At 49.7% G+C, this 27,544-nt stretch overlaps 1 protein-coding gene across 1 annotated transcript; it reads right to left on the bottom strand.

The window, feature by feature from the left end:
- Window positions 1-6,486: 6,486 nt before the first annotated feature.
- On the bottom strand, window positions 6,487-27,087 carry Tfap2e (transcription factor AP-2 epsilon). Its single transcript, NM_001191764.1, has 7 exons — window positions 27,061-27,087; window positions 26,273-26,755; window positions 25,683-25,734; window positions 12,746-12,968; window positions 11,156-11,274; window positions 10,284-10,425; window positions 6,487-7,298 (listed from the first exon to the last, which is right to left on the bottom strand). Exons 1-7 carry the CDS (start codon window positions 27,085-27,087, stop codon window positions 7,016-7,018), a joined length of 1,329 nt encoding a protein of 442 aa, NP_001178693.1. The 3' UTR covers window positions 6,487-7,015.
- Between the last annotated feature and the right edge of the window lie 457 nt (window positions 27,088-27,544).

Here is a 27,544-nt window from a genome sequence, read left to right on the forward strand (position 1 = left end):
GTGTGTGCACTGTGGGGGCCGTAGGACAGCCTTGGGTGTTATTCTCAGAAACACTGACGCCTCACACCAACAGTCCAGTTTGGTTTTATTAAAAACAGGTATTCTCGGGGCTGGGGATTTAGCTCAGTGGTAGAGCGCTTACCTAGGAAGCGCAAGGCCCTGGGTTCGGTCCCCAGCTCCGAAAAAAAGAACCAAAAAAAAAAAACAAAAAAAAACCAGGTATTCTCGGGCTGAGACTCAGGTACTATGCTTATAGGCCAGCATTTTACCAACTGAACTACGTCCTCACCCTTAAATCTTGTGCAGTTGATTCATTAATGTACTTAGTAGATGTCAGCAGTGCAAAAATAGCAAGAAAATAGTCCTCCTATTTTACTCTGATCAGTTTCTCAGAGGACAGTTCAGCTACTAATGTCTTACATGTTTGAGATTGCATCTCATGTAGCCCAGGCTGGGCTTCAACTCTGTGTTCAAGAAGGATGTTCTTCAACCCTTTATGGTATTGTTCTTTCTCCACTTTCCAAAACTGAATACAGGCCTGCTTCACTATGCCCAGTCTTTGTACTGAGTGTTGGCAAAGGGGCTATCAGGATGGAACCCAGAGCCTGGCACCCAGAGCCCCTTGCCACTGAGCTCCATCCTCAATCCTCCTTTTACTTTCGTTTTGTGACAGAGTCTTGCTAGTTTGCCTAAGCCTTGAACTGGCTGTGGAATTCAGGCTGGCCTCTTCCTGCCTCTGCCTCTGCCTCTGCCTCTGCCTCTGCCTCTGCCACTGCCTCCCCCTCCTCCTTCCCCTCTCTAGTACCCCGAATTATGGGCTTTTGCTGTCAGGCCCAGCTTGCTTGCCTGTGTGCTTTTTATATGATTTATTTTTGGCATATGGATGTATACCTGCATGTTTATCTGTGCACCATGTTTGAACCTGGTGCCAGAAAAGGACATTGGATCCCCTGTGACTGGAGTTTACCAATGGTTGTGAGCTGTCATGTGAGTCCAGGCAATCAAGCCAGGGTCCAGCTTTCTTTCCTGTTTTTAAAGATATAAGTAGAAGCTGGACAGATGAGTCATCAGTTAAGAGCGCTGACTGTCCTTCCAGAGGACCCAGGTTCAATTCCCAGCACCCACATGGTGAATCATAATTGTAACTCTAGTTCCAGGGTACCTGACACCCTCACGCAGATACACATACATACCAATGCACATAAAATAAAAATAGTTTCCAAAAATAAAATACGAGTATACACAGGGTAGCAGTGGTAGAGTACAAGCATCGGACTCTGGCTATTCATAACGTAAGGGCTTGGGTTTTGTTTTTTTTTTTTTTTGTTTTTTTTTTAAGGTTTTTTGAATTTTTTTTCTAAAAGGTGGAATTTTTTATTTTTTAAAAAGATTAATGTGTTTATATACGTGTCTTGGTCAGACATCAGCGCTCTGGGGTCAGTTCTTCCACTTTTATGTGGGTTCTGGGGATCAGACTTAGATAGTCATGCTTGCGTAATTCCTCGTCACATACCTTCACCTCAAGAGCTGTGCATGGATTTTCTTTTTGTTTTTCAGTAGAATCTCACTGTATAGCCCAAGCTGATCTGGAACTCACCTTGTAAGCCAGGCTGGCCTTGAACTCACAGAGAGAGATCCACCCCTTTCCTTTGCCTCTGCCTCACAAGTGTTGGGTCTAAAGGTGCTGGGGTGATGTGTGTACAGTAACGCCCAGCTTGTTGTAGGCTTTATTAAAACACAAGCCAGTAGGTCCTGCTGTCATGATTCATGACCGGATGGATAGTACCTGACCTTTTACATCTAGTCCGTTTGCTGATGCTGCTCACCGAGAACATTGTGAATACCGTTTTGCCTTAGACTAAGGTTAAGACCTGCTTTATCAAGTTCTGCACTACTATCTTTTATAATGTTTTGTCATGTAGTCCACCCTGTCCTTAAATTCACAATCCTCCTGCCTCTGTGCACTGCCACACCTGGCATCTGTGATAAGACTGCATACAGAAGCTGAGCGGTGGGTGGTGCATGCTTTTAATCCCAGCCCGCAGGAGGCAGGAGCTGGTGGATCTCTGAGTTTGAGGCCGGCCTGGTCTAGTTCCAGGACAGTCCAAGTTACACATAGAAACCCTGACTCAAAAATAAGACTAATACCATATATGTAGCTAGGTTTTTGGTTTGCCTGAGAAGCATCTGTTTCTGAGATTGCTGCCTGTTCTTTCATACTCACAATCCTGAAGGAAAGGGTGGTTCTGGAGCTTACAGGCTTCCTTATGCACTGATGCTAAGTGTTTAGTGCAGTGAGAACTGGGCGGAGAAATGAGTCATCACAAGTGATTCTACCTCCAACGCCACATGAAGAGCTTTGAACCTTCTGCCGGGTTCCTAGATCGCTGGGCATCTGCCTGCACAGCTGCTTCTTCATGGCTCCCTGGCTGGAGCTCTCTGAAACACATTCTGTAAAGTGGTTGAAGAGGACCTAGTTGATAGTAGTCTCGAGTATTCTATGCAGTGATATATGTGTAGTGATATACTCCGTACTACAGCGAAGTGCTCAGAAAACACAATCATTGCTAACCTTGGTCCACAAAGGATGCACCAGGAGTGAAAGGCTCACCATTGCCTTTCGACGTACAAGTCCCCAGGGCAGCCTCGTGCAAGCCCAGCTTATCCTCACCCTAGGTCTCTTGAGCTACAGATCAACTTATTCATTGATATTGCAACCTCAGCTTTAGGGACATCAACATGTCTAACACTGACCTTACCACTTGCCCACTCCAAGCCTATCTAGTATTTCATCTTATTGCTACCAATGCCAGTAACCTAAGCATTTAACTTTTTCAAAACTGGGTGTGTGGGTGTGGGTGTGGCTGTGAATGGGGGGTGGGGGAAGAACCTGCAGTTTCAGTTTTCTCTTTCTGCTTTGTCCTGGGATTCAGACATGGTGACAACCACCTTTAACTTGCTGAACCACCTCACTGGCCCTCATTTTTAAATGAATTTGATTTGGGAATAACTGGTTTTACAGAACGTTATAACAATAAGTTATAACAAACGTTATAACAATAACAGTTTCCCTACAGCCCTCCCTGCCCAGTTTCTGCTATCGTGGTGTCTTACACAACCAGGGTGCATTTGCCCAAACCAAGAAGCTGACATGGGTACATTCGTCTTGACCCTAGCTTTTGTTCAGGCTTCGTCTTCTTTTCTGTTCTCAGTGCAGTTCATGCCGCCACATTGCACCGTTTTCAAGCCTCCCTTTATCTTGCTATTTTCACATAGTCACCAGCTTCTGCCCTCTGCTTCCTAAATCTTGAAGTCTGTGGCTTTGAGGCAGGGCCTCTATAGCATGTTTGGAACCATACAGTGGTTACCAGGCTGGCCTCCAACTTGGAACTGTTTGCCTTGGTGTACTAGGCTTTTCCTAATCCACACCCGTCTGAGTTCCTTGTGTTCCTCAGGGTCCATTTAGTTAGATTCTGGGAAACTTCTTACTACTGTGGTTATTTCTCAGAAAGCACAAAGGCCTTAAAACATAAGCTCACTCACTCTGAAAGTCCTGAGCCTTACACAGTCTAAATATTCCCTGCTTAGTTCCGAGCTTGCGTTGCACAAGAGGAAGAGTTGAAGCAGTGTATAAATCTGTTGTTAGTCATCTCTTCCCTCAGGCTAGTCCCAGCCAGTCAGAAGCTGCAGTGCTCTTAGCTCCAGAGGAGGTGAAGAAGGAGGACTCGAATGCCCAGGCTCTGTTGGATGCTTCTTACAGCACTCAGCAGTCGGCACATACCCTGGCACATACGCTGGCACATACACCAGCACTTACGCTGGCACAGCAGAAGCCAAGAGCTGGATGGGAGGGAGGACCTGCTCCCCCTGCTGGGATCAAGCCTTCCTGTGGCAGGCCTGTGAGGGCCAGAGAAGGGAGACTTGGCTCAAACAGTTATGAACAAACTAAAATTTTGGGATATCACAGGCATCAGGCAAGTTCCTCAGCGATAACTTTATCCTAAAATAGGACTGATGACTATCTGAACTTTCCCTTGGGAAAAGTTACCCAGAACTAAAAAGTTGTTGAAAATAGGTTCAAGGAAGGTTGATAAACAGTTTATCAACTTTTGGTTGATTGATTACTATCTGACTGGCCAATATTATGTAAATACTACATGTATGCACCTTGTTTCCTTTCCACCTCACAGAGTCTGAGAGTTTGTTTATTGAGATGGTATCTACATAGCTCTGGCTGTCCTGGAACTGGCTAGATGTAGACCAGGCTGGCCTCAGAGATCCACCTGCCTGTCTCTCCTGAGTGTTGGCATTAAGTGTATGTGCCACCATGCTTGGCAATCTCATAATTTTAATATTCAAATGTCTTGCCAGACCAAAAGTTTTTGTTAAAGGAGAATATATGTCCTCATTCTCGTATTCTTTTGTACATATTGATTATGGTGAAGAAACCTTGAGAGTTCAGTTGGTAGAATGCTTGTCTAGCATACAGAAGGCCCTGGGGTTGTCTCGTACTGTGAAAACTAGGTATGGAATTCCCAGCTCTGGAATGTAGAGTCAAAGGAGTCAGTCATCCTCAGCTACATGATGATTTGGAGGTCAGTTTGGGATACATTGAGATCCTGTCTCAAACAAAACAATGTCTTGAGACGGGAAGGCACATCCTTGGACTTTGAGACCCCAATGTCTTTGTCTAACAATGCATGTGCAGATACTAGGGGAAGACCATCCCAGACATTAATGTGGCTGCTTTAAAGTGAACGACCAGGAGCCTTGCTGGTAAGGGTGGGGAAGCCAGCCAAGTTCTGCTCATTGCACAGCACAGCCTTAGGATAGAGGCACACCAGTGGAAACACCGGTTGGGAGGCTGCTGTGGCAGGCCCGGGAGGAATGGGGGTACATCCCAGCCTGCTGTTCAGAGACAGCATATATGGCATAGAAAGCCCCAACTGGAGTGAAGCCGTCTAGGGAGACATTGGCCCCAAGGACCCAGAGTTAGAGGTCAAGCGGGAAAAGATCAGGCAAAGGAGATAGAATAGGACCTGGTCAGTAAGGTGAACCCAGGAAGAGCGGGGACCCACACAGTGAAGAGACCCAGTGCAGCCAGTGCAGCATATCTGCAGCTGCAGTGGAGGCCAGCCTGAACTATGTAAAACCTGTCCCCAAAACACAGTTTTTAAAATTGTCTTATTTACATTCCAAATGTTGCCCCTCTTCCTGGTCCACCCTCTAAGAATTCTTCACCCTGCACCCTCCATCTTCCTTCCCTGGGGCGTCAGGTCTCTGCAGGAGTAGGCACATCCTCTCCCACTGAGGCCAGGCAAAGTAGTCCCCTGCTGCATGTGTGCTGAGGGCCTTGGGACAGGAACAGTTTTGGGTCAAAAATTTGAGGGTAGGTTGGTGACCCCATTCCTCCACTGGGGGCCCCATCTACATATGGAGGTGGTCTCTTTAGGTTCCCTCTCCCTACTGTTAGGCATTGCAGCTAAGGTCATCCCCATTGAGTCCTGGGAGCCTCTCACATCCCAGGCCTCTGGGACTTTCTAGAGGTTCCCCACCCCCCCCCGACCCCACCATCCTACCCTATCACCCCACCCCACCACCCACAGCTGCATATTTCCATTCATTCTTCTGGCCCTCTGGGCCTCTCCTGTCTTCCCCTCCACCCACCCACCCAATATTTTTGGTTAGTCCCATCAAATCCAAAGGAGGCTGCTTTAACTTTCGCATGGTCACTGATGACGAAAACAGATCGGCAGGGGCAATAGTGAGTGAGAGTTGGGAGTGAGGAGATATAAGAGGGGATGTAGCAGTCTTTCAAAAAAGTTTAACCAGCCAGACAGTGGTGGTGCTGGCCTTTGATCCCAGCACTCAAGAGGCAGAGGCAGAAGGATCTCCGAGTTGGGGCCAGCCTGGTCTACAGAGTGAGTTCCAGCACAGCCAGGGCTACACAGAGAAACCCTGTCTTGGTGGGTGGTAGGGGAGAAGATGTTTACCTGCAAAAGAAAGAGGATTTGTGTTTTGTACAGTGACTCCAAAAATGTGTGTGCTAGGTATGGTCTAGCGGGTGATTACTTAGAGGGAAAGATGTCTGGAGAGGGAAATCCTCAAGAAGACGGGAGCTCAGTTATCATTTGCCGAGTTCAGACACACAGAAAGAGTCACCTGAATCACACGGGCACAGACTGTCTACCTACAGACATGGTAACACATTGCATTGACCAGACAGGCCCAGCAATTCACAGTAAATAAGATACACAGTATTCACACACACGCACGCAAGGCATGTGAACTCCTTACATTGGTACCCACACTCAGAAGGACCTACTATCTAACATACAGTAGACAGTATACTTTCCTTCTCACATACTCATTGCCCTTTGTGAAGAACAGCACCCACCATCTTTGCCCATATGGACATTCTGTTACATGAGCAGAAGTCAGTAAAATGAATCCCCAAATAGTTAGGATAAATAATTTGTTCTGGACTTTTTTAATTTTCAAATTTAATTAAATTGTACATAAATAAATAGGACAGGCAGCAATCGGACCATGGTGTGCAGCCTGGGTTCAAGTTCTGTGGTCTGTGCTGTACCATCTTGTTCTTCAGGGGCCTCGCCAGCCTCTCGTCTCTGAAAGCCTGAAGGATCCAAACTGCTCACTGGAACCGCCTGGGTTCTGAGGCTAGGAAACCGAAGTGAAGGTCACTAACTCTTCAGTAGCACCTCTGATTTGTTCTCAGCCTCAGGGCACCCGTATCTGCCCAGGCATCTCAGTGGGAAGGTCTCTGTCCCATGAGCCAGACTTTTCCATGCCGGTTCTCGTGTGAGTCCTTACCAGAAACCACAGAACCGTTTTCTTCTTTTACCCAACCAGGTCCCACTCTGGGCTTCTGAAAAAAGGTTCTTTCTCTCTGGCCTGAATAGAATCCCACATTTTAGTCCTTTCAGGGTCACCCCCAGGAGTCAAGGCCCTGTCTCAGGCACTGGGAGTCGCTTAGCTAGGGCACAAGTGACAGTTACTTCCGATGCTTGGCATCCTTCTCTGAAGCCTTGGTTTCTCCGTGCCCGCTGCCTGCACTGCTTAAAAACATCTTGTCCAGTCCTTTGAGCGACTCTAGCAGATAGTTCTGGAAGGCGGTAAGAGCAGCACAGATGGCAGGCCCTCCAAAACCATGAGTGATGAGGCTAAAATGTGTCAGACAGCTCTGCACCCCGGGCTCCAGGATGAGTGCCGGGCGGCTGTTGCCCAGCGGGGAGCGGTCCTGAGCCATCAAGTCTGCGAACTCCTTACAGATCTGCCTGGTGGGGAGAGAACAATCACAGGTTAGAGTACACGGTTCTAAACTCGGAGGACGACCCGCTTGTTGACTTTTTGAGACAGGATCTCTATGTAGCCCTGGCTGTCCTAGAACTCTATGTAGACCAGGCTGGCCTCAAACTGACAGAAATCCACCTGCCTCTGCCTCTGCCTCTGCCTCTGCCTCTGCCTCTGCCTCTGCCTCTGCCTCTGCCTCTGCCTCTGCCTCTGCCTCTGCCTCTGCCTCTCTGCCTCTCTGCCTCTCTGCCTCTCTGCCTCTGCCTCTGCCTCTGCCTCTGCCTCTGCCTCTGCCTCTGCCATGCTGGAATTATAGGCGGGTACCACTTTACCCGGAAACTGACTAGATTCCATACATTGTCTATACAGTTTGACCTTCCAAACTGCCTACCGTAACAATCATACCATTTTGCAAAAATGGAAACTGTCTTTCCCAGACGTTAACTTAGCAGCTCAGTGTTGCATACCTGTAAACAGCACGTGCTAATGCCCTGATTTTTCTCCCTGAGGTGTCCTACTTATGGAGTGCAACTCAACTGCCTATTAAACTCTCTGTGACCCCTTCTTCTTCCCCAAACAGTGCTTCTGTGAACGTTTGTCTGTGACAGTATGAGAGCAGTCCAGAATCTACCTTCCACAGTTAAAACAGCAGCACACATTGCTGTCTAGATCAGCATCACAGACATGGTCTGTGTCATTTTATATCGTCCCACAGATCTATACCATTGTCCTCATCATAAGGTTTCAGACAGAACAGGTGACCTGCCGGAGTGACTGAGATGAGACAAACCCAGGTCCAGCTCGTGGGTTTTCATTCCTTTGTGACTCAAGTAAGAGGAACCCTCATCACTCATCTTGGTGCCTGGTCATGTGTCTTAGACAAACTCAAGTCCCAAAAGCATTGGATGCTGATTCCTAGTCATGAGTGAAGTGGGCTCCACTTGGACAGGCCCCTCGTGCACAGGAAGAAGCTTTCCAGGACTCTCTTTTGAGCTGTCCAGTGAGGCCGGTTCCTTTCTGTCAAAAGGAGGAAAGCCTGGTGGAGAGAGTGGAGCTGTGATTTGAGAGCCACACCAGGCTGGAGAGATGGCTCAGTGGTTAGAGCACTGACTGCTCTTCCAGAGATCCTGAGTTCAAATCCCAGCAACCACACAGTGGCTCACAACCATCTGTAATGGGATCTGGTGCCTTCTTCTGGCCTTCAGATGTACATGCAGGTGGAATGCTGTACATAATAAATAAATCTTTAAAAAGAAAAAGAAAAAAGAAAGCCACACTCACAAAGGTCAGCTGGCCTGGACATCTGAATGGTCCAGATCCTCAGAGGCATTGGGCTTTAGCCTACAGACGATGGTCCTCAGGCTTTGTGACCTCTTCATCCTTTCGTTCCCACCCCTCTGTTTCTGTTTTTTCCCCCTTAATGAAACTGCCAACATCCAGTTACATTCTACAATTTAGATACTAAAACCTCTCCTAAGCTATGAAGACAGAGTCTTCGGGAGATGACTAGGTCTTGAGAATAGAACCCTATAGATCAGTGTTCTCAACCTTCCTAATGCTGTGACCCTTTAATACACTTCCTCATGTTGTGGTGACCCCCAACTGTAAAGTTATCCCATTGTTACTTCATAACTGTAATCGTACTATGGTTCTGAATTGTGATGTAAATATCTGATATTTAGGATATCTCATATGTGCCTCCAAAGGGGTCAAGACTCACAGGTCGAGAGTCACTACTATACACGCTATTGGTGCCTTTCTAAAGAAGGCCAGAGAGATGCTGTGGAGAACACGGCAGCATCAAAGTGCTGTCTGTCTGTAAGAAAGCAGGACCAGACACAGAAGCTGCCTTGATGTTGAACCACCTCCAGGACTGTGGGAAACGAGCTGCTACCCAGCTTAGGGCGTTTTATTATAGCTACCCAAAGGGACTAATAGTATGTTTTAGTGAGAAGCCTGTTTGCTAAGCAGGCTCTGAGGCACCTTTGGAGAACCCGGTGTGATGCTAACGTAATAAATGTGACAGCAGCAGGAGCCATGGACAATCTGTAAGTTGACAGAGAGCAGACGGGTTCAGGTGAAGGCTCGGGGGTGAGATGAGAGGTGTCAGCTTGTAGGCTGTGGTGAGGGGGTGACAGTGGGGCCTGCAGCAGGGTCAGGAGTACCTTGAGGTCTTGAGAAGAAAGGTCACAAACAGACCCTTGTTGGGGAGCCTTGAACCCATGCCAAGGGTCTAGGGTGGTCATGCCTATTGAGTAGGTGAATGGAGCACCCACACAAGGTCTGTAAGTCTATAGATGACACTTTAAAAATGTGTAGCTCAGTGATTAAGAGCATTGACTGCTCTTCCAGAGGTCCTGAATTCAATTCCCAGCAACCACATGGTGGCTCACAACCATCTATAATGGGATCTGATGCCCTCTTCTAGTGTGTCTGAAGAGAGCAACATTATAGTCACATTCATAAAATAAAAAAATAAGTGAAATCTTTTGTATGCATATAATAGATATGTTCACATACGGTGTTTGTGTGTGCACTTGGGAGCTTGTGGGAGTGTTCATGAAAGTCTACATGTTATGAACATGGTACCTAAAGTCTAATCTACTCATAAACCAGGCATGGTGGCACATACCTTTAACCCCACCACTTGGGAGGCAGAGAGAGGCAGGTGGATCTCTGTGAGTTCAAGGCCAGCCTGATCTACAAAGTGAAGTAGGTCCAGGACAGCCAGAGCAGTTATACAGAGAAACCCTGTCTGGAAAAACCAAAACAAACAACAACAAAAGATATCTACTCACATGTGCCTGAACGGCATGTACAACTGTTCCCTGTGAATGTAAGCAAGGAATCGAGCTGCTATATGTGGTGCCATATGCACTGTATGAACGTGTGTGCCTGGGAGCCGTGTCTGACGTACCCACATCTGAGGTGTTGCACCCATGTTTGCCGTGCACGGTGCCCTTACTCACTTGGCAGCCAGCAGCATGCTCTTGCGGCTGTGCAGTTCCCCAGGGTCAGCGTGCTGTCGGCCTAGGTACTCAGCAGCCGCCTTGGCTGGAAACTCAGTCTCACAGACATAACCAAAGTCCCGAGCCAGGTGCACAGCTTCTCCTGGGGAAAGAGGAGATCTTACCAGGTGTACCTCTGAGACCAGAGCCTAGCCTCGAACTCCTCCTCTCCTCAGCTAGGGAGCATCCTGTTTCTGGAGATGCCCTGTCTGGTTTCTCTTCTCAGTTTCAACTTCATGTCCATCCCTCTCAGCTCCAAAGTTGGAGCTGGGACCAACGTGTATCCCAGAGCGCAGAGTTGCCAACCTCCAGGGAAGAGGGATGCGTGCCCTTACCTACTTACCATGTCCAAATACTGGCCAGTAGCCCTACACACACACACCAGTAGTTCTACTCTATGTACTCATATGTACAGACACATACATAAAAAACTAGTTCCAGAATTTCCCACAAATAAAAAAATATGTGGGTACCAAAATTCATTACATAAAATAGCATCGTTTTTGCACATAAACCTAATGCGTCCCCCTGTAGATAACTCATTATCTCTTGTTGACTTAGCAGTACCTAATGCTAAGAGATGCTATGTAAAAAGCTACCTGCATTATTGGTAATAATGACCAAAAGATGCCTGCATTTGCTCAGCAAAAGTGCAACTTTTTCAACCAACTTGAACCATAGGTGATAAACATGTGCACATACCTCAACATACACAGCACACAGAGAAGATGCCTAGATATAGCAATGTTCACAGCTATAACTAAAATGCAGTAGGAGGTCTCTCCAGGTGACAGGTCCCTTCACATTCCCATGTACATACAAGCCTTGCTCACCCTCCACCAGTGAGGTCAGCAGAGTCACGTTGGCGGCCTTCCGTCGCCCAGCTGGCAGGTTGAGCCCGATCTTCTCCAGCCGTTCCCGCAGACAGCGGCCCCCATTCTTGGACTTGGCCCTTAACACACACAGACAGAGACATGCACACAACTATGAAGACGAGAGAAAAGCCTATGGGCTGAGTGACTCCAAAAGGCCTTCCTTGCTCCTTGTCGCTTGCCTCTCTTAAGGCTTGGGTATGGCCTTGTTTTGGGGGTCTCTGAGCAAATCCCAACCTTTCCCTGACCTCACTCTTGCACAGTCAGGATTGGGTAAGGAGCAGCGCCCCACTGTAGCAGCCCCTCATTTCTCTCCAGCCCTTTGGAGAGCAGGGGCAGCCCAGGGGAGGCAGGACAGGGGACCATCTGAGCATCCTTCTTCCCCACCTTTTGCTGGGGACACATAAAACTGTGTGCGGAGACACACGAGAATGACAAACACAGGGATACATAACTGTCTATAAAGCCCACATATACACAGATGAGCCAACCTTCAGTGTCTCCAAAAGTTTATGGAGACACACATATAACATTAGAGACACACAGACATGGACACCAAGAAACATGCAGAAACACATGTGCCCATCAAATCAGGGTTCCAGAGATTTATACCGAATCCTAGGGCTTCAACATGGGGACCTACCAGATGTTCAGAGACCAAGAGTAAGAAGATACCCCCTCTAACTGCACAAATGTGCCCTCCACACAGAAGCACACACATGTAAACAACTAGCTGTGTAGAAAAGGAAAAACATGTATGAGAGGAGAAAAAAGAAAAGAAAACAAAGAAAAAACAAACCAGCTACAGACGCACATGCAATGGGACATATATATATATACACACAGAGGAACCGCTGTAGGCCACACACTTCCAACTACTGCAGAACCCCACACTATGGAAACACACACTTTGTCATCCCCTAACACACATGCAGTTCTTTTTTTTTTTTTTTTTTTTTTTGGTTCTTTTTTTCGGAGCTGGGAACCGAACCCAGGGCCTTGCGCTTCCTAGGTAAGCGCTCTACCACTGAGCTAAATCCCCAGCCCCTACACATGCAGTTCTTAGATCATTGCATCTTTTTTTTTTTTCCCGGAGCTGGGGATCGAACCCAGGGCCTTGAGCTTCCTAGGCAAGCACTCTACCACTGAGCTAAATCCCCAGATCATTGCATCTTATCCCTGAAGCAGATTCCTCTCCCAGCCACAAGAACATGCAGAAAGAAATACATGGCCCACCATGCTGCTCACTCCAAACTCACACCAACCAGGCCTGTGCTGCCCTGGAGAAAGGATAAAGGAAGGTCTACCCTTCCCAGAGCCAGCCCTGCCCACCCTGCTTAGAGCGAGTAGGCCCTTTTCTTTGCCCCTGGGCTTGCCCCTCAGACCATGTACAATCTTGAGGCCCCGGGCTCTGCTCTGTCAGAACCTGAAGTGGAGATGGTGTTTGGGCCTGGAGTGAAGCTGACCCTTTCTTTGATGCTGTGAGATTGTCTGAAGTAACTAAAGGGTTTAGCTGGGGTGCCGTGTAGGGATATGGGCTGGCCTTCCTACCTTCGGAGGACACCCCCAAGGAGGGAAGCGTTGAGGCACTCGGGAGGTGAGAGTCGCCGCTGCACCTCCCCCACGGTCACCTTGTACTTGGATGTGGAGCTGAGCAATGACAGCCGGCCAGGCACGGAGCAGAAGACCTCACTGGGGTTGTTGATGCCGCCAACCAGGCTGTCTTTGGACAGTGAGAGGGTGGAGAGGCTGCCGGCTTTGGAGGGCACGGGGACTGTGGAGCAGAAGCAAGGGGGGGGGGGGGGGAAACATTGAGCCAGCGACCACAGGACAGCCATGGTGCAGGCAGGTTGACTCACCAGCTGTGCATGTTGTTGAATGATTCCAACACTTGCCAGAGGGAGGGTTCTAGTATCCCTGCTTTACAAAAGGAGAAACTGAGGCACAGTGCTGCGGAAGTGACATGCCCAAGTAAGTTGGAGGGTATAACATTGAACCCAGAGCTTCCTGGCTCTTGCCCCCCACATCCCCTTCCTGAGCCCAGTGCTAGCATCATCAGAGGAGGAGCGGGGTTCCTGGGTCACCGTGACAGAGTCTGGGAAATCACCCAGATTCCCAAGGCCCCTACTCTATTATGAATCTCACCCTCAAGGTTGGGGATTTAGCTCAGTGGTAGAGCGCTTGCCTAGCAAGCACAAGGCCCTGGGTTCGGTCCCCAGCTCTGAAAAAAAAAAAAAAAATGAATCTCACCCTCCTATCCTGGGGTTTTGGAGTCCCACATGTTGGCAACAGAGGTTAGGACCTTATTAGGCCCCCAGCTTTTCCCCTTTGTGCCAAATCCAGAAGACAGGAGGAAATAAGGATCTGTATGCCCCATAACACCTAATCCTCTGTGCAGGGTGAGGAGGAGATCCGGTGTTCTAAAGTCTTGGCCCAGGAAGGAAGTTCTTCCTGCAGTGTCTCCGTCTTCCTTCTTAATTGCAGAGGAAGGAGAGGGCCAGGCACGTGCCTCTTTAGAGGTCTCTTGGTTCTCATTCAAGGACGGGGTCCTGGGTAGAGAAGGCCTCTGTGTGGTGGACATGGATATCAATGGGGAGTCTGGACTTATGGAGTTCTGATGCATGTGTACAGATCCTACTTCACCCCTCAAACCTACAGGACAACCCATGGTGGGGCTACCCTTGTCCCCACAGGCTGAAGTGCAGAAAGATAAAATAGTATGCATGCAGTCAGGTAGCTGGTCGACTGCACTAGTCACAAACCCAGGACCAGGGTCTCCAGTGCAGCGCTCGTAGCCTTCCCAGGGTTCAGAAAACACTTTCCCAGTACCCCCATAGCAAGAACTCCTAGGCCTCAAGATTACAGAGACTAAGAAGAACCGGATCCCCAGGTTCAGGGCTGACACAGTCCCTGCTGTTGTCCTCCTCGCCACTCAGCCAGAAACCTCTCTAAGGCTCCTGGCCTCCTCTTGCCTGCCACAGCCCACACAGGACTGTGTTCCTTGGCTTGCATTCTTAGCCTGCCTGAGAGGCAGGCCCCTCTCTCGTGTACACAGACACTTACTCTGTCTGCATGTCTGTGCAGCCCTCCTTCTAGTCCCCTGCTCTAGTCTAGAGAAGTCTTTCTGAGACCTGGATCACTCGGTAACCTGCAAACCACCAGTGCCTGGTCAGCTCCCTGAGATCAAACCTAGGGCATAACCAGAAACGATGATGCTCTCTACCAATAGTGCCAATTACGCCCTGTAAGCTCTCATGGGCAGCTCTGTGGAGCAGCACTGTTCCCCATATCCCAAGGTTAGAAGGAAGAAGTGGAAAGGTCAGAGGTCAGGATGACATCATTTACTGAGCAGAAGTGGGTCATGGGCTCTGGCCACTGCTCCCAAAGGTCATATCCCTAATCTTGCCTGGTAGCCATCATCCTCCCAGTCCTTGGGTGCTTATTCCACACTCTCTGATGGCTACCTGTGCCAAGGCCAGGCCTGCTCCCTTCCTCCTCCTTCATATCTTGGCTCCCGCATCCTTTTCTGGATCTTTCTTGGTTATCATTTTTTTTTTTAGGATCTAGACTAAAACTGACTCACAGAAACATAATTTAGGGCAGAGCATTATGAAGCAGGACCAAGGGGGTTGGGGATTTAGCTCAGCGGTAGAGCGCTTGCCTAGCGAGCGCAAGGCCCTGGGTTCGGTCCCCAGCTCCGAAAATAAGAAAAAAGAAAAAAAAAAAAAAAAAAAAAAAAAAAAGAAGAAGCAGGACCAGGGTGGCGCACACTTTTAAACCCAGCACTTGGGAGGCAGAGGAGGTGGATCTCTGAGTTCAAGGCCAGTCTGGTCTACAAAGTGAGTTCCAGGACAGCCAGGGCTACACAGGGAAACCCTGTCTCAAAAAACCAAACAAGCTGACATGCTGTCCTTTTGACTGTTTTGTGACTAAAGGACGTTAGAAGAGGCTTTTTCCAAGGCTGTTTGCTTGTCCAGCTCTAGCTCTTTTTCTGCGCATGGGCCTCTTCGGTGCTTGAAGCTTAGCCCCCACGAGTACCCGCGCTTCCTGCTTTCCTGTGCTTGCTTGCCTGTGCTCTGTGGGGCAGCTTACGACAACCAGCATGCGTGTCAGGCGTTCCTGATTTATTTCCCTGTGGTGGTTGTCTCGTCCGTCCGTTAAAAACAAACAAACGGGGTTGGGGATCTAGCTCAGTGGTAGAGCGCTCGCCTAGCAAGCGCAAGGCCCTGGGTTCGGTCCCCAGCTCTGAAAAAAAAAAAAAAAGGAAAAACAAACAAACAAACAAACAAACAACAACAAAGTAATGAGAGGCTGGAGAGATGGCTCAGTGGATAAGAGCACTGGCTGCTCTTGCAGAGGACCTGGGTTCATTTTCCAGCGTCCACACGGTAGCTCACAACCATCTGTAACTCCAGTTCAGTGGGATCCTCTTCTGACCTCAGTGCACTCGTGAGGTGCACATACACACAGGCAGGTAAGCACTCATACACATAAGTAAAAATAAATCTTTAAAAAGAAGAAAATGGGATCCAAGTGAGGTGGCACACACCTTTAATCCCAGCATTCAGGAGGCAGAGGCAGGAAAGTGAGTCTTTGTGAGTTCTAGGCCAGCCAGTGACAGAGTGAGCCCGTCTCTAAGTTAGTTAATTAATTTCAATATAGTAAATAGCATATAAGGGCTTAGCATTTTATTTATCTTAATCAGAGCTATAGTAATATATAGTATATATAGTAATATTTTTTATGTGAGTACATTGTTGTTATCTTCAGTCACACCAGAGGACAAATCAGATCCCATTACAGATGGCTGTGAGCTACCATGCGGTTGCTGGGAATCAAACTCAGGACCTCTGGAAGAGCAGTCAGTGCTCTTAACCACTGAGCCATCTCTCTAGACCATGTAATCAATATTTTAAAAATATTTAATGCAATATATTACATGTTTTCTTTTGTACTTAGTCTTCAAAATCTAATGTGCAGTGTATACACATAGCCACTTTCTTTTCGGGCCAGTCACCTTTCAAATACCCACAGCTCTATAGATTTTTGTGACTAGTGGGCCACCACAGTGGATGGCTCAGCCTTGAAAAGGTAATTACATGAGTCACCCGGACAAGTGACAAGTAACATAACACTAACAAGAGATGTGGACTCTGAAGAGCCTCTCCCCCTGGAGCAGGCACCTGCCCAGAGCCTGCAGTCCGATGACCATGCTCCCCGGGACACAGACCCAGCTGTCTTCTGCTCAAGTCCTCCCTCCTCAGCACCATCTTGTGGGTAGAGTTTCCTGGCCCCACTTCTACCCCAGCTCCTTGCATACCTGTCCCCACCCTTACAGCTCTCAATGTCCTTGTCTGTCTCCACGGTGTCTTCCTACCAGCTTAGGAGCCTTGGCACATGTGGCCATCAGAATGTGGAATGAGTGCCCGAGGCAAGAGCACTGGAACTCAGACTGGAGGATGACGGCCACCAGGCAAATGTCTTCTATCACTCAGTCTTAAAGAGTTAGCCTAAGCCCTCACAAATGCTAAGCAAACGGTTTGCCACTAACCTATATCCCCGTTTGTCCATTTATTTGTTTGTTTGTTTATTATTTCTTTATTTAGAAAAAGGTCTTACTGAGTCTCCTAGGCCACAAGGCCTGGCTGGTGTTTTACATCTTTACTGTGTGTATGCACATACATGTGTGTGTGCGTGACAGCAGGTGTGTGGAGGTCAGAGGACACATTTCAAGAGCTGGTTCTCTTCTTCCCAGGGATCCCACTCAAGTCAGCAGCCGCCACCTTTATCTGTTGAGCTGTCTCCTTGACTCTAGACTTTCTCTGTCTCTGCCTCTGCCTCTGTCTCTGTCTCTGTCTCTATATCTATCTATATATCCTCTATCTTAGACAGGGTCTCATGGTATTGCCCTGGATGGTCTGTAACTTGATATGTAGACCAGGCTGGTCTCCAAGTTGTAGAGATCCACCTGCCTCTGAGTGCTGGGATCAAAGACATGTAATTACACTACACCTGTGATCCTGCAAGCAGGGGAGGGGGAGTCCTCCTCTTGCCCCTCTGCTCCCCATGTCTCCAGACCTCTGTGTGAATGTGTGTGTGTGTGTGTGTGTGTGTGTGTGTGTGTGTGTATGAGAGAGAGAGAGACAGACAGACAGAAAGCACCTGTGCCCACGTCACTCACCCTGAGTCCTTTGTCCGTAGAGGACCTGGGGTAAAATAGCTATTCTATAGCTGACTGGTTTTTTTTTTTTTTTTTCTTTTTTTCGGAGCTGGGGACTGAACCCAGGGCCTTGCGCTTGCTAGGCAAGCGCTCTACCACTGAGCTAAATCCCCAACCCCGGTTTTTTTTTTTTAAGGTTTTATTTTTTATGTATATGAGTACACTGTCACTGTTTTTTTCTCAGACACACCAGAACATGGCTTCAGATCCCATTACAGATCGTTGTGAGCCACCATGTGTTGCTGGGAATTGAACTCAGGACCTCTGGAAGAGCAGTCAGTGCTCTTAGCTGCTGAGCCATCTCTCCAGCCCTATAGCTGACTGTTCTTAGCGGTCTCATGACCACACGTTTGTTGGTCAGAGAATGGATATTGTTTCATTATATATTTTACACGACAAGCTTGAGTTTAGAAGATGAAAACTGCAGACTGGCAAGGTGGCTCAGTGGATAAAGTGTTTCCGGCACAAGCCTGATGACCTGAGTTTCATTCCCAGAACCCATGTAAAGAACTGGACACAGAAGAGCAGATCTGGGGGCTGGGGATTTAGCTCAGTAGTAGAGCGCTTACCTAGGAAGCGCAAGGCCCTGGGTTCGGTCCCCAGCTCCGAAAAAAAGAACCAAAAAAAAAAAAAAAAGAAGAGCAGATCTGTAATCTCAGCTCCTGTGGGAACTGGAAGAGAAAGTGTCTAGTGTGCCAGCTAACTTGGAGTTTGCTCTGAAGCAGCAGAGACCGTGCCTTTAGTCCCAGCACTTAGGAATCAGAGGCAAGTGGATCTCCATGAGTTCAAGGAGAGCCTTATCTACCTCGTGAGACCCTGTCTTGATAATACAAAACAACAAAAAACAAAGAAGAAACCAGAGAGTCTCTACGATGTAGAATGTAAGAACTGTCTCCCAAAAGTTATTATCTGACTTTGTCCCTCCCCTCCACGACTCCTAGCCAGAGAGAGGTGTCAGGAGAGATGGCTCTGAGTTCGAGGCCAGCCAGGGTACATGGTGAGACCGTACCTCGAATGAAACAAAACAAAAGCAAACTAAATGTCAGTATTCCTTTAGTGTAGGCACAGCAACAAGGGTGAGATTGAACATGACTTGTTCTTTGCCTCCCAAACACACAGGATAGACCCCAGCACAATGACTCCTGAAGGCAAAGTGCTCTAACCCCGGTGTCCCTGAGGCACGCACGCAGAAGCCATTCCCGTGTTTCTCAGACTCACACAGCTCTGCAGTAATACAAGGACCTCGTTACTCAACCTGTCAGACATGCCATACCCACCCAAACCTCCCCTCCCACCCGAGGAGTCTGGTTACTAAGGGTTAGGATTGTAATTCTCCTCTAGAAAACATGCTAAAGTCACACTTCCTTCTAGAAGAAAATACAGAATAAAAAATTTCAAGACCTTGAGGTGGGCAAAGAACGCCTAGTTACAACACACCCCAAATAAAGCACATGAGAGCAAACAATGCTAAGTTGGAAACTCATGAAACTCATGGAAACTTCTGCACCTCCAGTTAAGAAAATAAAAAGATGGCCAGTCATGGTGGGCACACAACTGTCATCTCAGCACTTGGGAGTGAGAGGCAGTTTGATAGCAAGTTCAAGACCAGCCTGAGCAACATAGCAGAAATCCTGTCAGAAAACCTGGGGCTTGAGACAGGAAAGATGGCTCAATGTGAAGAGTGCTGGCTGCATTTCCAGAGGACCCAGGGTTCAATTCCCAGCACCCATACGGTAGCTCACAGCTATCTGTAACTCTGGTTCCAAGGGATTCAAATGCTTTATTCTGGTCTCTGTGGGCCTGCATGTATGTGGTGCACAGAACTATATAAAGACAAAACATTCATGTACATTAAAAAAATGTAAAACAAGGCTGGGTGGCGGTGGTGCACACCTTTAATCCCAGCACTGGGAAGGCAGAGAGGCAGGTGGACTTCTGCGAATTTGAACCCAGCCTTGTCTGCAAAGCAAGTTCTAGGGCAGCCAGAACTACACAGAGAAACCCTGTCTCAAACAAAACAAAACAAAGCAAAACAAAACCCTAGGGTTCCAGGGCTGGAGAGATGGCTCAGTGGTTAAGAGCACTGACTGCTCTTCCAGGTCCTGAGTTCAATTCCCAGCAACCACATGGTGGCTCACAACCATCTGTGATGGGATCCGATGCCCTCTTCTGCTGTGTCTGAAGACAGCTACAGTGTACTCAGTCAGGTACATGAAATAAATAAATCTTTAAAAAAAAAGATAACTAATCAATAAACACATGAAAAAGGCTCACCACCACTAGTCACTAAGAAAACACAAGTTAGAACTGTATGAAGCACTAGGTGATTATGATAGACAGTCTCAAGTGGGAGGCGTGGAGAGACCGGAGACCCACACATGCCTGGGAGGAATGTGAAATAGTCCAACAACTGGAGGAAATGGCTGAGCATTTCTTTCCTTCCTTCTCTCCACTCTCCCTTCCACCCTCCCTTAGTTTCCTTAGACACACCCCATTTACTGGAAGTTTCTTAACAATCAAACATAAATGGGCCAGGGGCTGGAGCGAAGGCTCAGTGGGTAAGAGGCAGCACTTGCCACCAAACATAATGACCCGAGTTTAATCCCCAGTGCCAACAACTGTGGAAGGAATTTGCAATTCCAGAAAATTGTCCCCATGCTGTGTGTGCACAGGCACACATGCACATACGTGCACACATTAGTGTGCACAAACACGCACATACACACTCACCCAACAAACAAATAATGGAACACACAGTGCGGCCATCCCATCTCTAGGACTTTCCCCCATAGCAGAAAAAAACATGGCTACCAAAGGCACATACACGTACGTCTACAGCAACCAGAACGGTCAGAAAGGGGGATGTACCACCTCACCAAGGACCAAAAATCCATTCAGGGGCTGGAGAGAGACCTCAAGGTTTTGGAACACTTGCTATTCTTACCAAGAGCTGGTGTTTGATTCCCAGGTCCCAAGATGGTGGCTTCCAATCATCCATTGCTCTAACTCCAGAGGGTCCTATTCCTTTCCTTATGACCTTGGCAGGTACCAGGCTTGTATGTGGTGCACACACATGCAAGGAAAACACTCATACACATAAATAATTAAGTCTAAAAGAGAAGGTTTAATTATTTTAACTTCTTGGTTTGTTGTTTTTTGTGTGGTTTTTTTTTTTTTTTCTAGACGGGGCCTCACTATGTAGCCCTGGCTATCCTGGAACTCACTGTGTAGACCAGGCTGGCCTCAAACTTACAGAGATCCATCTATCTGCTCTGTTCCCTAAGTGCTGGGATCAAAGCCACTATATCCAACTATTTTAACCTCTTTTGTGTACAAACATTTGCCTTCACGTAAGTATGTGCACCACATCCTGCCTAGTACCTGAGAGAGTCTGAAGAGGACTTTGGATCGCCCTGGAACTGGAATTATGGCTGTGGAGAATCAAACTCTGGACCTCTGCAAGAGGTCTTAACCACCGGACCGTCTCTCCAGCTCCCCAAGAAGGTTAAAATGAAAGCCGTCCAGAGAAACAGCACAGTACTACTCAGAAATAAAAACCCAGGCCCAATAACTGACACGTTACAGAAGAGACAAAGGCTGGAAGCACTGGCTAAGCACTGTCCTGTGTCTACGGGACAGGTCCACAGTATGCAAATGTATGGGACAACAGCGGATCAGGCATTGCAGAAGGCTGGACGCAGGAATGGAGATTACCTACAGATAGGGATGAAGGAATTTCTCACAGGGCGACAGATGTCTCGAATGGATTCTGCTTGTGATTTTACAACTCTACACATGTGTTTAAAAAAGAACCTTTAGGAGGGGTGCTTGCCACTGCCCCTAGAGAGCCACATCTGACCCCACTAACTCACATGATGGAATCACATGGCAGAAGGGAAGAACCAGCTCCCATAAGTCAGTGTGGCTCTCTGACTTACAAGTGCTAAATTAATTAATTAGCTAATTAGTTAATTAAAACCTTAAATTGAGGTGGGTGGTGATGGTGCACCCCTTAGACCCTCAGATACCCCATGACTCCTACTATCCTCAGGTAAATTTAAAATTATTTCTATGTGGGCGATGGTTCTTTCAGTTGCCTTCCGGTGGGAACATGCTAGCAGGCAAATGAAGAAGTGCAGAAACGCCAGGCTAGATTCTGACTCAACATAGAAATCAAATAGCTCCTCGTGGATTTGTTTCCATTACTCCTGATTTTAAAGTAATACATTAAGAGACTACTTATGGGGCCAGGGAGATGGCTCAGCAAATAAAGGTGCTTGCGGTCCAGCCTAGTGCCTGGATTTGATCCCTGGAACCCAATAAAGGTGGAAGGAGAAACCCTCCTCCTATAAGTTGTCCTTTGACCTCCACACGCACCTACCCACCTACACACACAGACACACACACACACACACACAGAGAGAGAGAGAGAGAGAGAGAGAGAGAGAGAGAGAAATGAATAAAAATATAAAAAATATTTTTCAAAATTACTTCTTGTGGAGGAGGGGCCCATGAGGCAATAACCCATGCTCAGGGGCTACAGGTAGCGAATGGTTGTTAGCACAGAGGTACAGCCAATGATAAGGAGATAACACATCACACCTATGCTCATACAGGCACCGGTAATTGAACTCAGTGGGTCACCAAGAAACTAGGAGCTGGGTGCGTTGGTGAGGAAGGTTTCAGCAGGAGTGGGAGGGGGACGAGAGCGGGCAATAATAGTAGGAGTGAAAATGCCAAAACTCATTATATGCATACGTGAAAAGATCAAAAAATTAAAATATTCTACTTGTCTCTATTACTAGGGGTTTTTTTGTTTTTGTTTTTTAAAAAAACACCCTGTTACAGAGACAAATGCCTCCCTCCCTTCTCTCAAGTCCTAGAGTGACTGACCCAGCCCTTAGGCTCCCTTCTGAACCTTCCCCCAGAGGCAAGCAGAGGGAAGCAGAGGGAAGGGTATCTGTTTACTTTTTTCTTTATTCAGGAGACCCCTTGAGATCCAGATTACCTACGCGCCCATTCAGGCTACTAGCCACTGCCTTCCTGAAGAGGGATGTCTCTTCAGTCTCAAACCCAAACCACTCCCCTCCCTCTCATCTCTAATCTAAAACCCAGTCGCATTTCTTTTTTTTTTTTTTTTTTTTTTTGGTTCTTTTTTTCGGAGCTGGGGACCGAACCCAGGGCCTTGCGCTTCCTAGGTAAGCGCTCTACCACTGAGCTAAATCCCCAGCCCCCCCAGTCGCATTTCTAATCTTTACACCACCCCACTTCAAATAACCACAATGTCCTTCGCCCGCCCGCTTTTTTTTTTTTTTTTAAACCACGGGTAAGGCGCTTGTGCAAGCTGTGCTTAGTGCGGTGGAGTTACTGTCCCAAGCGTGCTCAGAATTCAAAACCCATCACTCACAGAGCAGACACACACTGAGCACCTTCAAATGTCTGTCCTAGGAAGCCTCTAACCTCGGGGGCTGACTGCCTCTGCTGTGAGCTCCTAAAGCGCCCGGCACAGACACAGAGCCACGCCATTTCTCCTCAAGTCCCCCCTGTTTTCTGCCTGTCTGCGATAGGTTGTTAAAACTAAAGGTGACAGCTGGGCGCAGAAAATGGTGCGCTATTCATTTGCCCTCAGGTTTCTTCCGGGGTAATCAGACCACTCCCAACTCACAAGGTGGCTGCAATGCGCCGACCTAGAAATTCTATGGGGGTGTGGGGTGGCGCGGCGGGGACGTCCCTACCTCCTCCAGTCCAGGACAAGAGCCTGTAGTCCGCGGAGATGTGCAGATCTGGGCTGTGAGGCTGTCCAGGTTCCGGTGCCATGCGACACTGGTGAGATGGACACCTGAGGCTTCCCCACATCCCCAGGAGGAGGGCCGTTTCCACTGGGGACCTGGGGCGGCAAGGGTTTCAGGTGCTGAACCCCAAGTTCTAGCCGTGCAAGGTCCCTTCACGCCGGGACACTTCAGGGCTCCAAGACCGAGCTCCTTTCGCAAAGGCAGAGTTTGGGCGGTGGGCGGTCTCTCACCACACAAAACAGTGTCCGGAGCCTTCAGAACCCGCCCGATAAGGTTGAAAGAGCCTGAGGATCAGCAGTGCTAACCTGTCACCTATGGCCACCCACCGGGCGAAGGGAGTCCGACGTTCACGAGGTAGAACCCGGCAAAAAAAAAAAAAAAAAAAAAAAAAAATACCGAACAAACAAAAAAAATCTGCGGGTTGTGAGGCTCCCCCAGGGAATATGGTCTAGTGGTAGCGCTGCCCGCCTCGCCAAAGCCAAAGCCGCTCCTCTTGGGATTGGTCCCGGGAGTCCGCTCTCCCAGGGTATTGGCCCCCTTTTCTCTTTTCTCTTTTGGGCAGCAGATCTCCCAGCTTGCTCCAGGCTCTCTTTTCCACAGGTTGCCCCGGGCTCTGTTCCCTCCCTTCTGCAGTGCCTCAGGCAGATTTGGTTTCTCTGGGTACTTCAGGTCACTCCTGGGTGTGCAGCCCGGCAGGCCCCAGGAACCTACACGGAACTCCCAAGACCTAAAACACTAAGACCAAAGTAGATTCTTCTACCTTGGGATACCGGAGTGACTTCCTAAAACGCAGAGCTTGGGTCTCTCTAGGGAATCAATGAACCTGGGTTCCCTGCCCTTAAGCCTGAGCGGGAGCCAGGATCTGGGGGACTTGCAAAGAGCCCAATGGCGGGTTATTGTAGACTCCAGATCCAACTTTCCTTTCTAGTGGGTCAAAACCAGAGCTGTCCAGGAGATAACAAAGCACTGGTGATGTGGGCATTGGGTCCTGAGCCCCTTCCCTGTACTCCCAGCTTCTGGTGACAGTCCCAGATTTCTGGCGGCATCCCTCACCAAGTTCTGGGAGGTGTGCCCTCTAATCTCCTGAACGCCATACCTAACTCTAGTTCCTGGAAGTCCAGCCCCTTGTATCAGCTCCACTCCCACCGCAAGCCTCCCCTGAGAACCTAGGCAGGGCAAACAGCCTGGGCTTGAATTCACTTGTTTGAAAAACAGCTCCAGCCAAATCCTGGGGGAGGTGCGCCTGCCCTTGGGCACTACAGGCTCCCCTGTGCCTCTGAATTCCTTTGGGCACCCACCCCAAATCTAAAAAGCGTGCCCAAGGTCTGGGTCTCTGATGCTGTCTAATTCGCCTCTGTCTTACCTTTCCTAGGCATGGTTAGAACTTGGTCTTCAGGCCCAAAACTCTGCTCAAGGGGTGTCTCTCACTCCTGCCTTTTTTTTTTTTTCTTTCCCCTTCGGAGCTGGGGACCGAACCCAGGGCCTTGCGCTTGCTAGGCAAGTGCTCTACCACTGAGCTAAATCCCCAACCCCTCACTCCTGCCTTTTACCAATTCAAAAGACAAACAGATCTGGAGGCAAACAACAATAACAACAACAACAGCAGCAGCAGCAGCAGCAGCAGCAGCAGCAGCAGCAGCAGCAGCAGCAGCAGCAACAGCAAACCATCAGCAAGAGGCCCTCACATTCTTAGAACACCGCAAATATCAAACGTCAAATTCCAGGACACACGTTAGGTATACAGAGAACCCCCAAAACAGAAACTATATCCCAACAGGCACAGATACAAATCACAAATAAAGTCACAGCAGCGAACACACACCAAGAAACATCTCTGCCTAGAAGAAGAGGAACATATAGTCTGCACAGGACCCTGAGCTCAGAGACACAGACACTCTTGGAGGCAAAAGACCTGACTAGGAGCACACAGCCAGTCACAAGCTAGTCAGCACTTATGCTTTAGTAGGCTTCGGCTGAAAGAAAATCTGCCCTGGGAGGTGAGGGGAGATGGAAGGCGTGCTGCCCCACCCCCACCCCCCAGGTTCTGCTGGGAAGAAAGGAACAGAAAGCATTTGCCAGGCTCCAAAAAACGTTAAAAGCTCAATAAAGTGGAAGCCATTGAACAAAATCTGTGGTAACAGAGCTCCCCTTCCCATTTCTTAGGAAACAGGGAAGTGGTTTAACTCGTTCTGCAAATCAACTCCAGATCCACCAGAACGCCCTTCCTTCCGTGAGGGGAGGCCAAGCAGTTGTAGCCTAGTTAGTGCGAGCCCACCTCAGGCAGCGAACTCCTGAGCAAAAATCATCCAGCCAAGCGCCACTGCCCCTCTCCTGGGCAAGGAAGGACGTTCCGTTGACCACACAGCCTGGCGACGCACAGGAAACAACAGCCATGATGAAAGAAAATGGGTCTGAGCGCCCAGGGCCTGCACCGTCACGCCTGGCTCTGCCCTGGAAGTTGCACACCATTCCTTACCTTTCTTGATCACGGATTGGTCCAGGAGGCTCATTCCAGGGTCATCTATCGCCTGCAAATAGAAGAGGATGGCAGTGAGGGCCCGGATGGACCTAGTCGCCTAGTCGTCCGGCTGTCCCTAGTCTATGTCTGCTCCGTCCTATGAGTACCACCGGCTGCCTGAGGCGGCTACCGGGGACAGGCGTAATCGGGAATCGCCTGGGCTCAGCACCATCTGCGTCCAAGCAGCAGCCCAGCCTGGACGATTACCAACTCCTGCGGATAGACAACTCCTGCGCCTCTCCTAACCCCTGCCCGGATTGTCCCGGCGGACTGGGACTGAGTATGGATACCCACTGTGGTTCAAGCCCACAGTGAGGAGAGAAAGAAGTGATTCCACGAGGGTCGCTGCCACTCAGGCACGGCAAACACTCAGATCGAAGCCACCTTTTGGCTAGACAGCATCTAACCGAGGACTCCCTGTCAGAGGCAGAGATGGAAAGTTGCGCCTTGGAGAACAGTCGGGCTCCTGCTTTTGTTACTTTTTTGCTTCCAGCCAGGATGCTAAATCCCTGCCCATTCGGATCCACCGTGGCTCACTCTGGACTCACCTGCAGTTCCTCCAGACCGGGCGGCGCCGCCAGCCCGGGGAGACCAAGGGGAGCATCTGCCAGGCCGTGCGCGCCGTCGGCCAGGCTGTGCAGGAGCCGGGGCACTGCGGCGGCGTAGTCTCGGCGCGGGTCGAGACCCAGAGCGCGGGCGGGCGGCGCCAGCAAGCCCGGCGGCTCGTCGTGGGCCCGGGCGGCCGCGCGGGGTGCGGCCCAGGCGGCCTGCGGGGGCTGTGGCTGGGCCAGGGGCGCTAGGCCGCCGTAGGGGTCCGGGGCCAGGTGCGGAAAGGCGGCGGCGGCGTCCGGGCCCTGGCCGTAGGGCAGCTGCGCCTGCGGGTAGGGTGGCGGGAAGTAGGGAGGGTGATAGTCCGTGGTGGCAGAGGCGGCGGGAGTGTGACACAGTGGCGGCGCGGGCCCGTAGGCCGCCTGGGGCAGAGACGACAGGCGGGTCCCGCCAGCCGCTGCGCACAGCCCGTCGGGGCGCTCCTGCAGAAGAGGAGGCGTGCGTTAGGGGACCCATGAGGAGCCGAAAAGTCACCAGCCAGCCCGCGAGGTCCCCTCCAGCTCGCGGGTGTCCTGCAGCTGTCCACCGGCGAGTGCCCCGCGGGCACAGCGGCCCCAGGCTGGAGACCAACCACGGGTCTCCGCCACCAAGTCCTGGCTGCCGAGAAGCCCTGCGGTCCCCTACCTTCGCGATTTCGTTGGCGCAGGGGGCAGGAGGTTTGGAAGATCCAGCAGCCAGGCTCCTCGATGCCCTCTGCCCAGTGTGCCCGGGACCCGAGATTACTCACCATGGCGGAGTATGTGTGCACCAACATGGGGCGGGTAGTGTGGGGCGTGAGGCGTGGCGGAGACACAGCCCTCGTCCGACGGCCAGGGGAGAACTGGAGCGGGGAGCCCTCACAGCCCGCGGGGATCACCGCCTGGCAGCTGGGGGTAAGTCTGCCGGGAGTCCAGAGGGTGTGGGGTCCTCAGCGGGGGACGCCCGCGGGTGCGTCCATGGAGATGGGCTGGAGGGAGCTGATGGCCCTTGAAAAAAGTAGGGCAACGGGTGCCCAGCGCCCGCCCTCTGAGCTCAGCCCGCTCCATGCAGTCTAGTTATAGTGGCGGGGGCGCGCCGGGCCTCTGGGGGCGCGCATTAAAGAGACAAGCTATGGCCTATCTCAGCCTTTTCCCTTGGCTGTCGAAAGGGAGGCGTGGCTCTGGTGGGAACCGGTGGGGTGAGGAGTGAATGAATTCGAGCCCTGCTGATATGAGCTCCTTCTGGTCTGCAAG

The sequence above is a fragment of the Rattus norvegicus genome, chromosome 5 (genome assembly GCF_021556685.1).
Source record: "Rattus norvegicus strain SHRSP/BbbUtx chromosome 5, alternate assembly SHRSP_T2T, whole genome shotgun sequence".
Classification (NCBI taxonomy): Eukaryota; Metazoa; Chordata; class Mammalia; order Rodentia; family Muridae; genus Rattus; species Rattus norvegicus.

Excerpts from the sequence above, each read along its gene's own strand:
- Tfap2e (NM_001191764.1), bottom strand. The coding sequence starts at position 27,087 with ATGTTGGTGCACACATACTCCGCCATG. Across the intron at positions 25,735-26,272 it reads CCGGTCTGGAGGAACTGCAG|GCGATAGATGACCCTGGAAT; the intron begins GTGAGTCCAGAG and ends TTCTATTTGCAG. Across the intron at positions 12,969-25,682 it reads CCAATCCGTGATCAAGAAAG|TCCCCGTGCCCTCCAAAGCC; the intron begins GTAAGGAATGGT and ends TCTGCTCCACAG.